Below are 13,158 nucleotides of genomic sequence, written 5' to 3' on the forward strand. Positions count from 1 at the left end.
GGAAGAGGTTGCTGAGAAGTCAACTGCACACCAACATCAAATAGTCTATACACTCTGAACATCTTGATGCTTAGTTAATGTTTTTTGTCATTGGCCCCCAGCCCAACTAAATCAAAAGCACAGTTACAATTTTCTCCTCGACCTTTCCAAGTCTGCACCTAAATACTATCCAGGAAACTCTCAGGGGCAAAGCCCTAACATCACACAACACAGGCAAGCAAAAAGCATTAGAGGACTGAAGTAAATACAAGCTAGAATTGTTTATCCAATAGGAAACTTGTAGTCGTAAGGAGAGACCACAGATTGCCTGGGAGGAACACAGGATTTCCTGTGACTCACTCTTAATTATGCCCAGCCTCAGCTTCTAAGGGATGCAGGCAGCTGAGAAGAGCGCTATCAAAAAATCTTGGGATATTTTCATTAAGTAATAATAATAAAAGCAGCATTTTATACATCTCTGACTATGGTCAAACAGAACCTTAAGGTCAAACCTTAACTGGATGTGTTCTTTACAAACCTGGTAAGAATCACTGCAAAAGGAAGAAGAATATTGTGATTTTGCTGGTTCAGAGACTCACACAGCCTGCATGGGTGGGAAATACTCTGTGTGTGAAGTGCTAGGTTTACTTCAAGTCGGGTGGCTTACATATCAAAAAGACAGGTGAATGGAACCTCAAACCCAACACTTTCTTACACACACAGATTAAATAAATTGGCCAAAGCATTATGTAGGCAGGATTCTTTCTCAGGTCTCAGTTAATTGGTCACTTTAATTTTTGTTGCTATCAAGTGGAAGAAGCCGAAGCACACCAGATACAACAGCTCAGAAGCACTGAAGCATCTCCTTATCCCTCCACCCTGTTTTGGGTACTACTGCAGAATTCTCGATCTTAATTCTCAACCACATGCACGATGTGCAGCACCAAGCCAGCTGCCCTGACTGCAGGGAAGAAGGAATAATTTGGCACCGGTGATAGTGATAAAAGTGAAGGTTATATAGGATTTTCCTCCCTCACACAACAAACCCTTACAGCTGAAAAGCAGCTGGATAAACTTTATAATGCTCTGAACTTTTATGCTGAACATGGAACTAAATTAACAATGAACTACCAATTTAACAGTTGCATTAGAAATTGGAGGCAAGAAATATATGCCCTTTAAGCAGGGATTGGAGCTTTATACACTCAAAGGTCTGAACAGAAAAAAAACCAAAGGTAAGACCAGGGCAATACAGAAGCCACATATTTGAAAAACAATTTGTCAACAGCTCTAATATCAGCTATTGCTTCTACCAAGCAACACCAGAGGTGCTAGACCCTGTCAGTACAGCTGCAGACCTTTGAAGGGCTGATGCTCACAATTAAGTGACACTATCTCCTATCTGATGACTTCCCACAGCACACACCCACCCTCCGTGCAGGCATGATCCCTTAAGTGCATGGTTTAGAACTATGAGGCCCAGCACACACCAAAATACTGGGGTTTGAGAATGTCTAAGAATGCACTTTGTTTAAAATTTTAAATACAAATAATTGCTCATAATCCACCTTCAAGAAAGGGTATGAGTCAATGATCTTGCAGGAAAATAAAACAGAGATTCTTTGGTTAGGATTCCTTATATTGCTTCTGGCAAACATCTTCCTTTCATACGACAAACAGAATCAGAGCAAACCTTCACAGACAGGATAGTAAGTAAAACCAGATCTAAATTAGATGTTTCCCCTTCCAATTGCCTCCAGCAAACTTTCTAGGCAGGTGTGTCTGGTCACAGAGCTTCTGTAAGGAAGAATTTCAGAACACCACCTATTGCTTTGAGTTAGCCAAGAAATCAAGGTGCTGTATTAGCATTAGCTAATGATACTTCTAAAAGCACAAGGATGCAAGTTTTTGACTCTATAGAAAAGACAACATCTGGAGATGGATCCAAAACAGTGCAGCAAGCTCTGCTGGGACCATCTTCTCTTTCTGCAGGTGAAAATGTAGGGGTGCCACAGACAAGTGCTCCACCGTTAAGAGCCACACCAGAAACACACATCAAAGGTGTTCTCTAGGTAACCAAAAGGAACTGAAATGGATACAGCTCACTCTAAAGGATGGATCCCTAACTTCCCTTCTTCAGGGCTTGCCACATGGGCCAACCTCATGTGACAAGTAGTTGAAATCTCTAGCCCAAGTTGCACAGTATGTGGAAGAGTTTCCCACAATATTCTCTTCCTTGCAAAGATAATTTATCTGCCTTTAAAGGTAAAAGCAGAAAGCTCATTCTAATACAATAAGTCAAAACACAACAAGGCCACTGACAGCTGAGGCAATCTTTACCATTCAAATACAAAAAATAAGAACAATAAGTTATTTAGTACTTCAAATTTGTAGTGCTATATAATAGCACTACAGAATGTTCAGAAATTCAGAACATTGGAATGTTTATCCTGTTCTTGAAATCATCTTTTTTCTCTTGCCCATAAAAATCCAGACAAGCTAAATGTAGTTATAAAATCAACACTTAATTTGCTTTCTGCTGTCCTTTGCCCAGAGAACAAAACACATTTAACTTGAAGAGGGACTCATGGATAATTCTATTTACTATTGCATCAACTTACTGTAAAAAAATAAAGCAGTAGCTTAAGTATAAGGGAACTAAAAACCTCCAAACTTGCCCTAAATTTCTAAAGATATATTGCTCTGAAAGTTTGAAATTCCATATAACTTTTGGGCACCTCCAGTTTTGACTTATGACTTGTTCTGAACACGCATGTCATGATCTAAAAGTTAGTCCCAAGATTAACTGATCTTTATGAATATTTGAAAATAATGAAATTCTGAAGCAGCAGTTTCAATTTCATATTTAAACAGAAACAAATATTCAGTTTTTCACACAAAGGCTGCAAAGCGTAAGTCATGCACTACAGATCCCCGCAGGAATGACTCAAACTGTACAGCTGCTGCACCAGTACACCTGATATTTATGCAGAAATAAGCTTAATCACAAAAACACCCTGTGACTTACAAAAATTTAACAGATATTAATTTCTCTTTGATAATACGCACAAATTGGCATCAACTGAGGCTCAAGTTTTAAGCTACATTTAAAACAAAAATGTACAGAATGGTGGTTCTGTTTATTAAAAGAAGTCAAGAGCACACACACCTCCCAAAACTCCTACATCAGCACTAAATCTCCATTGCTGTTTTTATCACTGATGTCACTTTTTTGGGCTCATGGGTCCTTAAAACCAAGTATTAAGTACAAAAATGTAATTCCATATTAAAAAACACTAATGACTTTGAACAAAAATTAAATTGTTTTCAACTTAAAGAATGATAAGCAGGATGTATTTGGGACCAAATGGACTTTAAGAAAGGCAAAAGAAATATTCCTTTTTATAGAGGTATTTTGGAGGAAAATGACATTTCCTTCACCGGCTGCAAGTACACACAGCAGTCTGCTGTACCTCCCTGTCCCTGAACTTCCATTTCCATCATTAAAGCTGAATGAAATAGCAAAAATAAAACTGAGTGGGAAGGTGCCTTGAAAGGTTTTGTGCATTTCCAAAGACAGGGCACAGGGGGAAAAGGGAAGGAGAGGGGGAAAAGGGAAGGACAGGGAGTGTTTTAGAATTATGAAAGGCAAGTTTCCCCTACATCCTGCACCCAGGAGAGAATTCCATGACTTCAGAGTTGGTGGAGAAGAACTACAGAAGATCCAATAAAAAATCCAGAGCACAACAATCCAAAATGTATTTTTTGAGGGGAAAAACACCACCCTTACTCATGTGCTGCTACATACCAAGTTCACGGCATGGGAATTACACAACTGCTTCCAGCATTCAGTGGCACCGAGCAGAGCTAGGCTGACTTCAGCAGAGCCTCCATTGCAAGGCAGAACACTGACAGACAAATCAGTTGCTTCTACCAACTGAGCAAACTGTAAGTGAAGTGATAGAAAAGCTCCTTACTGCCTGCTGACAGTTGGGTCCCACGTTTCCCTTTTCGCCCCGCACGACTTTCATCAGGCAGTGCAGGGTGCGGCCCTTCCGGTGGAGGCCGGAGCAGTGGTGCTCGATCTCCCCTCGGCAGCTCAGGATGATTTCTGGGCTCAGCGAGAAGTCTTCCATCAGCATGCGCCGGTAATCCAGCATTTCACCCTGGCACTCGCTGCTCACTTGTCGACCTGAGTCAAGAGAAGATGATGTGATTTACTTTCAATGCTCAGCAGAGCCCTTCTTGACCTGTGCTACCAGTGTGTTGGAAGAGCAGGCACAACTTCAACACTCTGAACACCAGACTAAAATGTGCTGGAGCATTCGTGCAGGGGAATAAACCAGCAGTTGTGGTAGCTGCCATCATTTAAACAACCCTGCAAAATATAGCCAGTCTGTAGATTTAACACACATTTTTTAAAAAGAATGCCAAAAGATTATGAAAATCTGATTTTGAATTTCACATTATAGGAGTTGCTTCTGAAGAACAGCTGAAAGCACTCGTGGATCCACAGCTCTGTAGCACAAGACAGCTTTTCCCCATATGTTCAAGGGCTCCTTTTTCCACTGCAGAAGTCACCTTTGGTAGGTTCACCAGCTTGGTATGTTACCGGGAGAGGAATTTGTTCGGACAGCAGATTAAACATTTTCACAGAAAAGGTTCTCTAGGGCAATAGCACATAAATGTTCAGGAAGCCAAAACTCAGACTTAAACAAGAGTGTATATGAGTGTCCAACAAACCACTGCAGCTGCACAGAAATCTTGCTGTGATAAATACTTAGATCTGCTATAAGCTTTCCTGCAGTCCCCATCACAATCTATTTATATGTGCACAACATCCCATGGAACAGAGGACACCCCAACAGGGACTGCCAGGCATTGTAACACATGCACGTGGTGCTGTGTGGAATAATTAGTGTTCCTCCTGGGTTATGCCTCATGCATGAGACACTGCAGAACCTGTTCCATCATGAAATGAAATAGCTGAACAGCAGTTTTCTGCATGCAATTCAGGAAACCACCTGCCCTACTGCAGGGAGAAGTAAAAAAAAAAACCCACAACTTTTCTACCAACAGGGCTCATCATTTCCACATCAATTAGAAGCAATGAGTTATTTAAACTCACAAATGCAGACTGCTTATGGAATTATGGCAGCCTTTCCATCCCATGCCAGAGGCACTGCAGCATGCAGCCCTGCTGCTCACTCTGAAACCACCCAGCAGCACGCCAAGATGAAAAACAAGCAGTCCTCCAATGCAGATCTAGAGGATGTAACACATTGTTTCACATTATGGCAATTTCACAGAGAACTTTTAGCACAGACCAGCTGCATTGAGCCTTCTAATGCCTTTGGAGACAGCAGCTGGTGTTAAGTTAATGTAAGATGGAGGTGTCCTAAGTGATCAAAAATAATATTCTCACACTTACCTTCTTTCTGTATAGGGGAAAACCAGAGTCAGAGAAATTAAGGTATTTACTCAAGCTACTGAACTGCAAGAAAAGACATTATTTACAGCAGGAAAAGGATTGAGTATCCCTGTTTCTCCCAGAGTGAGGATAAACAGGTTTTCTATTCTCAGTTTTAACCTTGTAGCATATTTAATGCTTACTACACAATGAAGGAAAGGAGCTGTTGAATTCACAGTGAATAGAAGGATTTGCAACTACACATCAGCAGTCCAAGTGGGATTTGCTCTTTTGCATTTTAAACTTCTTGTCTGCACAAAAGGAGTCAGTGGCAGAGGGGTTTACTCAGCTATTCTAATCATCAAAACAACAGGGATGAAAGCACCATGATGAGGAAATTTGCCTTTAAAACCAAGTTTGGAAAACAGAGTAGGGAACTGTAAATACATGTTGAAGCTGAAGTCCCTGATTTTAAAATTGAGGTGCCAGCAAGTCTTGAATTCCACTTACCTCTGTGCACAGCAGACTCCAAGCACATCAACAGATAGGAAAGCCGGGCTTCCCGAGAGCGGGGCAGGTTCTCCACATTGCAGCGGTATTTCTTCAGGTCACTTTTACAGGACTTGGCCAGCGAGTAACTGACTTTGTAGTCTTGGGCAATCAGCTTCTGGCGGGTTGTCAGCGCATCGCGACACTGCAGGAGACACATTGGGATGGTGGAATGAGCTTCTGTGCACTGGTGGTGGAGAGTTGAACCTGCTGCTGTCAAGTTTTCAAGTTGCATCTCAGAAAACAACCAATGCCTTTAAATTCATGTGTTTAAGCTGGACTGCAGCTAAATTTCATTTGTCTCATTGAAACCACACAGTTAACAATGCACACCGAGGTCAACAGATCAGGGCTTTCAAAGGGAGCAGCTCCCTGCAGAGCAGTTCTCAGAACTGCACATTCATCCAGCTTTTTGTGAAGAGTGTGACTCATTCATGGCAACTAGGAGCAGTTGCTGACATTTATTCCAGCTGTGGTACATCTCACCCCATGCCCTCAAGAAATAACTTTTTCCAGTTACATTTACAAAATAAAGCATTTCTTGGATTTGTTCCACAATGCGCTGAGCAGGTGATAAAACAGTCTAACCATGGGAATTTCTAGCCATTTTCCACAACTGGTGAGGTTCATGAGGATGCACTGTGGCCAAACCTGAACCCAGCAGCTGCAAGAACAACCCTCTAAATTTAATCCAAAAAAAGGACCTGTAAAAACACTGCTGCACTTCATAGCTTTTAGTTTAAATTATGTGAAAATTAAATTTGAGGGCAGCAGGTATCTCAGAATAGCTCAAGCAAATTTGTCCATTCCCAGCCCACTTGAAAGGAAAGAAAACAGTGAATATGTAGACTAGGGAGAAGAGGGAGCAATCTTGGCACAAGGAACAGGAAAGTCCTAGAACCCAGTCCCCACTTTCTTACATCAGGTGTTGACTTCACCCGCTCCTTCCCACACCTACTTGAGGACCTGGGAAAGCCTTACTCCAAGATATTCCCACTCCGTCTTTCATGCTCCTGTGCAGTCCTAGACTCCGGGACTGGACAAATTTACAGCTCTGGACACAGGGAGATACAGGCTTGCAGATACCTCATCACCTGAAGTAGGCAAAGGCTGGATACAGCCCGAGAGCAAGTTTTGGATGACACAAAGCAAGCCACCCACCAGCAGCTATTGCTGGCTACATGTGTATGCAGCAGCCGATGCCGCCACCGGCAAGGAGGGACTCTGCTGGGTAACAGCTTCTACAAAACCAGTGACTTTGCAGATGGTCCAACCTTGGCAGCTACGAGAGTGAGAACTACATTTAGTGTTCCTTCTGCTCTGCAAACTGCGTCCTCAGAGCATCCACCCCTCTCTCTCTCTCTACAAAGTCATCTGCTGCAGCTTGGTGTAACCTTTCTACATCTTACATTCATACCTCAGGAAGCTGATCATGGAAAACACCCTTCAAAAACTACCAGCGTCCCTGTATAACTAAAAAGGGGTTCAGCAACAGCAGTTCATTTCAGCAACGCACTTCTACAAAATGGAGCTTTGTTTCAAGCCCTCAGCAATCACTTGTTCAGATTTGAATTTGTTAATTGAAACCAAGCTGTCAGACAGCTAATGCATTTAACAAAAAAGAAATTAGTCTGATCCCTCCAGCACTGTGAGTCAAGCTCCTTCAGCAGATCTTCTTTGAGGAGATCTTTACAGATACTCATCTTCATATCCCTTCTGACAGATTATAATTCCATATAATCATAAACACTATGATGCTGCTTCCAAAATCACTGAAGGCACTGCTGCCTTAACAAAGCACCTATACTAATACAAACTTTTCAGGACTAGCTTTCTAGAACAACTTTTCTTGCTGTTGTTGAAAACCACCTTTTCAAGAAAACCAGAAGGAAAACTTCAGTCACTGAACTGTGCATTCTTCCCACACAGAATGTGATGCTTGAAAACAGCCTTAAAAACAAACGAAAGAAATACAGCTTCCTTTTTGTTTCTAATCTGTACAATTAGAACAACATTTATCCAAGGCTTACCCCAGCATGCTGTGACTGCTACTTTAAACAGTCAATCACAATGCTACTCCATGTCTGCCTCCCCAAATTACCCACCAAAAGCTTTGATTTATTTAAATCCTTTACTTTAAAAACTGAAACTTGAAACGCAAAAATATCAAAGTAAAAGCATTTGTTAAAGCAGCCGATTATCTGGCTACGAAGATGACATTTTCCTTAACACTGGAAAATATTAATGCAGCCTGGACTGAGGAATGATCTGATGATTTCTGCAGTAAGAATTTGTCTCACCAGGATACATACCTTTTCACTCATTGATTCTTCAAACTTGTGATTAAAGAGGCACTTGTATACCCGGCCTTCCCCAGCCTGAGTCTGTGAAACAGAACAGAAACATTGGCCCTTAAAGATAATACTTGTAACACTTCACTAGCAGGCTAAACTACACCTAAGGAGAATTCTTTTAAACTAATAATATATTCAAGTTAATATTTCAAATTACAGCAATAGCTTCTATGCAATAAAAATCCTTTAAACTTTATTGCATTAAAAAAATCTGGTCATATCACCCTTTTAGTGTAACATCTCTCAGCTAATACAAGCTGAGACTGAACAATGCAGTTCTTCAGCTCATGCTCTAGGCATGAAAAGTGCTGCAAGTACAATCAGACCAGGCTTACTTTGTGCAATAGCTCACAGCTGTAGAAAGGAGTGGTCACTCGCCCCTGTCTTTCTCCTCCCCCACCCCATCACACCAGCTCTGATGCCCCCTAAACCATTTATGCCAATTCAGTTAATAAACCCATTGGAAATAACGTGTGTTTGTTGGGTGAAAGAATTTAATACTGGAATTATTGCAAAATGACAGTTACAGGGTGTCTGTTTTCTGTATTACACAATATCACTGAGGCTCCAGTCTACAGTTCCCTTCCATTGCTTCTTCCACAGAGGTTTTGGGTTTTTTTAATGGATTAATGTAGAGAGAAAGGAAGAGGAAAGCACTCACATTTTCACAGAATCGCTCTCTGTCATCTCGGCATGCAAAGTAGAGATGCCGGTCCAGGTGGAAATCATCAGAAGAGAGTTCAGCTACACGAAGAATCGCTTTCTTACACTGATCAGAAACCTGGATTCGAGGATCAGTTTCCTCTGCCTCTTTTACCAGGCCTTTTTCCAGGCATGCCACCACCTCTCCTTGTGAGTGAGCATCCTATGGGAGAACAAGACACCTGTAACCAAGCTTTTACATAATCAATCAAGCTGTGATTCTGGCTAAGTACCACATTAATTAAGCGACAAACTGTCTACATGTAGACTTCCCAACATTCAGCCTAAACCACATTTAAATTCAGACGAGGCAACAATTAAGACCTGAGCTAACCATACTTTATACATCACCATCCCACTGATGGTCACCATGAAATCCTCCCCTCCAATGCTCTGGGCTTGTTTTAATGTGATTTAATGAGATTATCACTACTTAGTCACACTGCTCAGAGCAGTTTACCAAAACAGCCAAATTATCTTTAATCTGACACAGCTTTCTTGGAACCATAGCAACAGCAAGGAACAGCATCACATTAAGAAAATGCTTGGGGAGAGAAAAATCGTAAGTTTTGCCACACCAAGACAAGACTTCAGTTTGGGTGGTGAAAATTTGTGATGTAAAAAAGGCCACAAAGGAGCTTTGACCAATTTAGGTTTCTCAATGCTAATTCCTCCACTAAGAGAATAAAATGCAAAGCATTCAAGAGTAGACAAAGATCTCTGACAAAGTGGTTCTGGCCCAGTGCTGTGCACCACATCCACTGTCCTGCAAGCCTGGAGACAATCTTGGACTGTGAGCAGCAACTTCCAATAAACACAGAGAGCCTGTGCTTTGTTCAAAAGCCTGGAAGAGGCAGGACAAAGCTCAGCAAAGCTTCATTTAGTTTCCTATATCCTCATTATGTGTTTAGAAAGAGAACCATGCCTCCCTCCTAACATATCTCTGTAGAAGGTCTAGTTCCTCTAAAGGACTCTACTGGTACAGATTTCTCAAGGCTTCTGCAAGTTTTTCATGTGAAGGCCACCTTAATTTATGCTGCTTTGCTGAGAGAGGATATTGCCAATAAACTTACACTAAGTATGCAACAAGGCATGCATGCTCACATTCAGCTGAATCACCCAGCCTGGCATTTGCAGTCACCATTTCGGAGCCATCCCTTCAGCTTGCTCTGTCAAGCAGATCATCCACTGCTGTTACATGAGCATGAGTAAGAGAGCAGCCTCCATAAAACATGTCCATGACTACTCAAAGCCATGCAAGTCTTCCCAATCTTTTTGTTCTGACACGTCTCCTTACATAGGCAGTCTTTGATGCCTGTCTTAGCTCTGCTACACTCGGAGCACAAGCAGAATTGGTTGATTACTTGTTAACTTGTAAACACAACCCAGAAATATCATCAGTTTAAAAAGGCTAAAAGCAGTTTTCCCCTACAAAAAAAAAAAAAAGAAAGCAGAAAACCTAAAACCCACATCCTGCAAAATTCCTTATTTTGGTTTGCTCCTTTGAGTGAGAACTGGCCAGTTCCATACGTTGAGTATGTACCTTTTAAGAATATACTTATATATCAACGGTCCCTTTAGGACGGAACCTCAAATCTGGATTCTGAGGAACACTACTCAGAAGTACATTTGCCACATCACTTAAAGTTGCCATTTATCCATAACCTCATCAAACACAAACACTGTTCTGCAAACTCTCATGGTCAGTCACAGGTAGTAACTACAGCTGAGAAGATGTCATGTGTGAATGAAAACAGTAATTTTAAGCTCCTGTGGCACATTTTTGCTCCTGCCTAAGTGAAGTTGCAGCTGTGAGACAAGGCAGGCCAAGCTTACTTTCACTCACCTGCAGCTTTCCTTTGCAAGCTAGCAAGAAGGGCAGAAGGGAAGCTTTTCCTGCTAGGAAAATCAGAAGTTTCCTGGTTCATAGCAGTGTGGGTTTAGATTCCTGGTCAGAGTGATATTATATATGTAAGTAAACCTATTTTTAATAGGAAATCTGGAAAGCAGGTTTCCATATGCTGGATGCTGATTGCTGTTATACTTTAGGGACACAACACAAAAAGCTCATTTATTGCATTACTTTGCTAATAGAGTTTTCCCATTTGGGCAGATCATCCTGAAGTGCTGGCTACTCTGCTGCCCTGTGTTAAGAGCAATTTTAAAACATGTCAGATTCAATAGAAACACACACAAACAAACCCATCTGGCTCCTGAAACATGCTCTTTCCTCCAACCATCAAGCATTTACACACCTCCTTGCAGTGCCCTTAAGGTTCCTGTGCCCACATGACACTGTTTGGAAGATTTAGTGGCCTAATCTAGGATTCATTTTCAAGCAGATCAGGTCCCTGGAGTGCTAGTGCTGACTAGTTAAGCAATTTTAAGGAGAGCCTGACTCTTCATTTCCTCAAAAGTGCATGAAGACACCCACACTACTGCCAAACAGAGCATGGGACTCTACAAACATGGTTTAGAGAAATATCACTTCAAGCTTTAATTATAGGGTAACACCTACTGTATTTAATATTGTACAATCCCTTACTGTAGACTGGAAGGGAAAACAAATGTGTGTACAGCTGCACTCAATCACCTTAAAGCAGCTGGCAGTCAAGGCCTCTCCCAAGGATGGCAGGACAACCTTGATACACACTGGTGGTACCTGCAACACCACCCAGCTCTCCACCACAAGAGATGCCTGTTCCCACCTGCATTCCATGTGCCAACAGTCATGGGCAGTCAGCTCATCTCCAGAGGCACCAAAGTCAAGGGTCATCATCCCACAGCATGAGCTCTCACAGTTCTGCTCCAGCACCAGCTGCCTGGTGTGTCCAAGGGTGGAACACCTGCTGCAGCTGTGGAATAAATCCTATAAAGCATTTTCCTCTGTCCAGCACCCATTCTCAGAAAACCTCCACTGCAGAGTTGAAAACCTCTAAGTTCACTCCAGAAGTCAGGACTCCCACAAAACTGCTGCCTGTTGACAAAGTCTAGGCCTCATTTTTTCTGGAGCAATACAAACTGAAATAAAAGAGATTAAATCCAAAAAACATCTCGTTTTAAATGTGGTCCTTGGAACCCAGCTTTACCACCATTATCAAGTTTTAAATAGAGGATTTTAACTGAAAGTTGCAAATATCTGTAAAACATTGTAGATGATTATCTAGTCTGGAGAGCCTTGAAACTCTTGATAGATTTATGAAAGGATATACCTAGATCCACAAAAGCTACAAGCAGCTTTCCAGTGCTGTCCCACAGCACTTTGAGCCACAGAGAAATGGAACTTAGTTCTAAATGTACCCAAGCAAATCCCCTTCAGCACAACACTGGGAGATTTTAATTCCTAAAATTCAAACTCTAGGCATGTAGCTTTAGGCCAAAACAGAATTTTAAAAACATTGGGTTTACTATTCATTTTCCATTAGAAATTTCACTTTCCCCCAGTATAGTTTAGTCTTTGCAACTGTTGGGGATTTTTTGTCATTTTTTCAGAATCTTGCAAGTAAGGATTTTATCCTGTCTGAAACTTGACATGCCTCGAGTACACATCTGTTCCAGCTGTAGCCTTGCAAATAGAAGCTAGAAAAGTGACCAAAAGAGAATGAAGAGTAAAAAGAAGCAGCAGGCGGAAGGGTAAAATATAACCTGTCTCATCAGCACAGCACCCTGCACTGGACAGTTGTGCCAACCCGCTGGAGCCCGAGCAGCCAGGTTATGGAAAAGCACCAGTACCAGAACCTCCAGTTCAGCATTCCGCCTGGCTAACCAACACACCAGGGATGCTGGGATGTTTCCTGGATTAGCTAATTCCCAGTACTTCAGATAATAGTACACTGCTATACTAGTACACTGAGTAAACAAAGACTGAGTTGAATGTTATCTCTTTCCATTTACACGCAGTTTCTTCTGTGTCCAGTATTTTTGTGAAACTAAGCAAAGAGAGCAACTGTACTCAAAGCACTTAAGAGGTAAAAAACAAAACCAAACCAAGAAAACTACAATCTCTTAAGGTGTCTTCCTTTAGGAAAAATGCTGTTATCTGATAAAGTACTACAAGAGATGTGCAATTGACACTTATGTAGCCTTCATTATGGCAAATAATCAACTACAGCTTGGACATCACAGCTCAATAGCTCAACCCTGGCAACTACACACTACCCACTA

At 41.6% G+C, this 13,158-nt stretch overlaps 1 protein-coding gene across 1 annotated transcript in view; it reads right to left on the reverse strand.

Annotated features, from left to right (window-relative positions):
• Window positions 1-13,158, reverse strand: part of GLG1 (golgi glycoprotein 1) — an 82,626-nt gene that overhangs the window by 22,339 nt on the left and 47,129 nt on the right. Inside the window, exons 5-8 of the mRNA XM_005526302.3 lie at window positions 8,954-9,157; window positions 8,251-8,322; window positions 5,900-6,083; window positions 3,957-4,171 (exon numbers count right to left, since the gene is read on the reverse strand). Coding sequence (XP_005526359.1) covers window positions 3,957-4,171; window positions 5,900-6,083; window positions 8,251-8,322; window positions 8,954-9,157 — 675 coding nt within the window. The remainder of the gene's footprint in view (window positions 1-3,956; window positions 4,172-5,899; window positions 6,084-8,250; window positions 8,323-8,953; window positions 9,158-13,158) is intronic.

This window comes from Pseudopodoces humilis, chromosome 14 (assembly GCF_049639895.1).
Source record: "Pseudopodoces humilis isolate 2021_Gansu_Grassland_sample_001 chromosome 14, ASM4963989v1, whole genome shotgun sequence".
NCBI classification, from domain to species: domain Eukaryota; kingdom Metazoa; phylum Chordata; class Aves; order Passeriformes; family Paridae; genus Pseudopodoces; species Pseudopodoces humilis.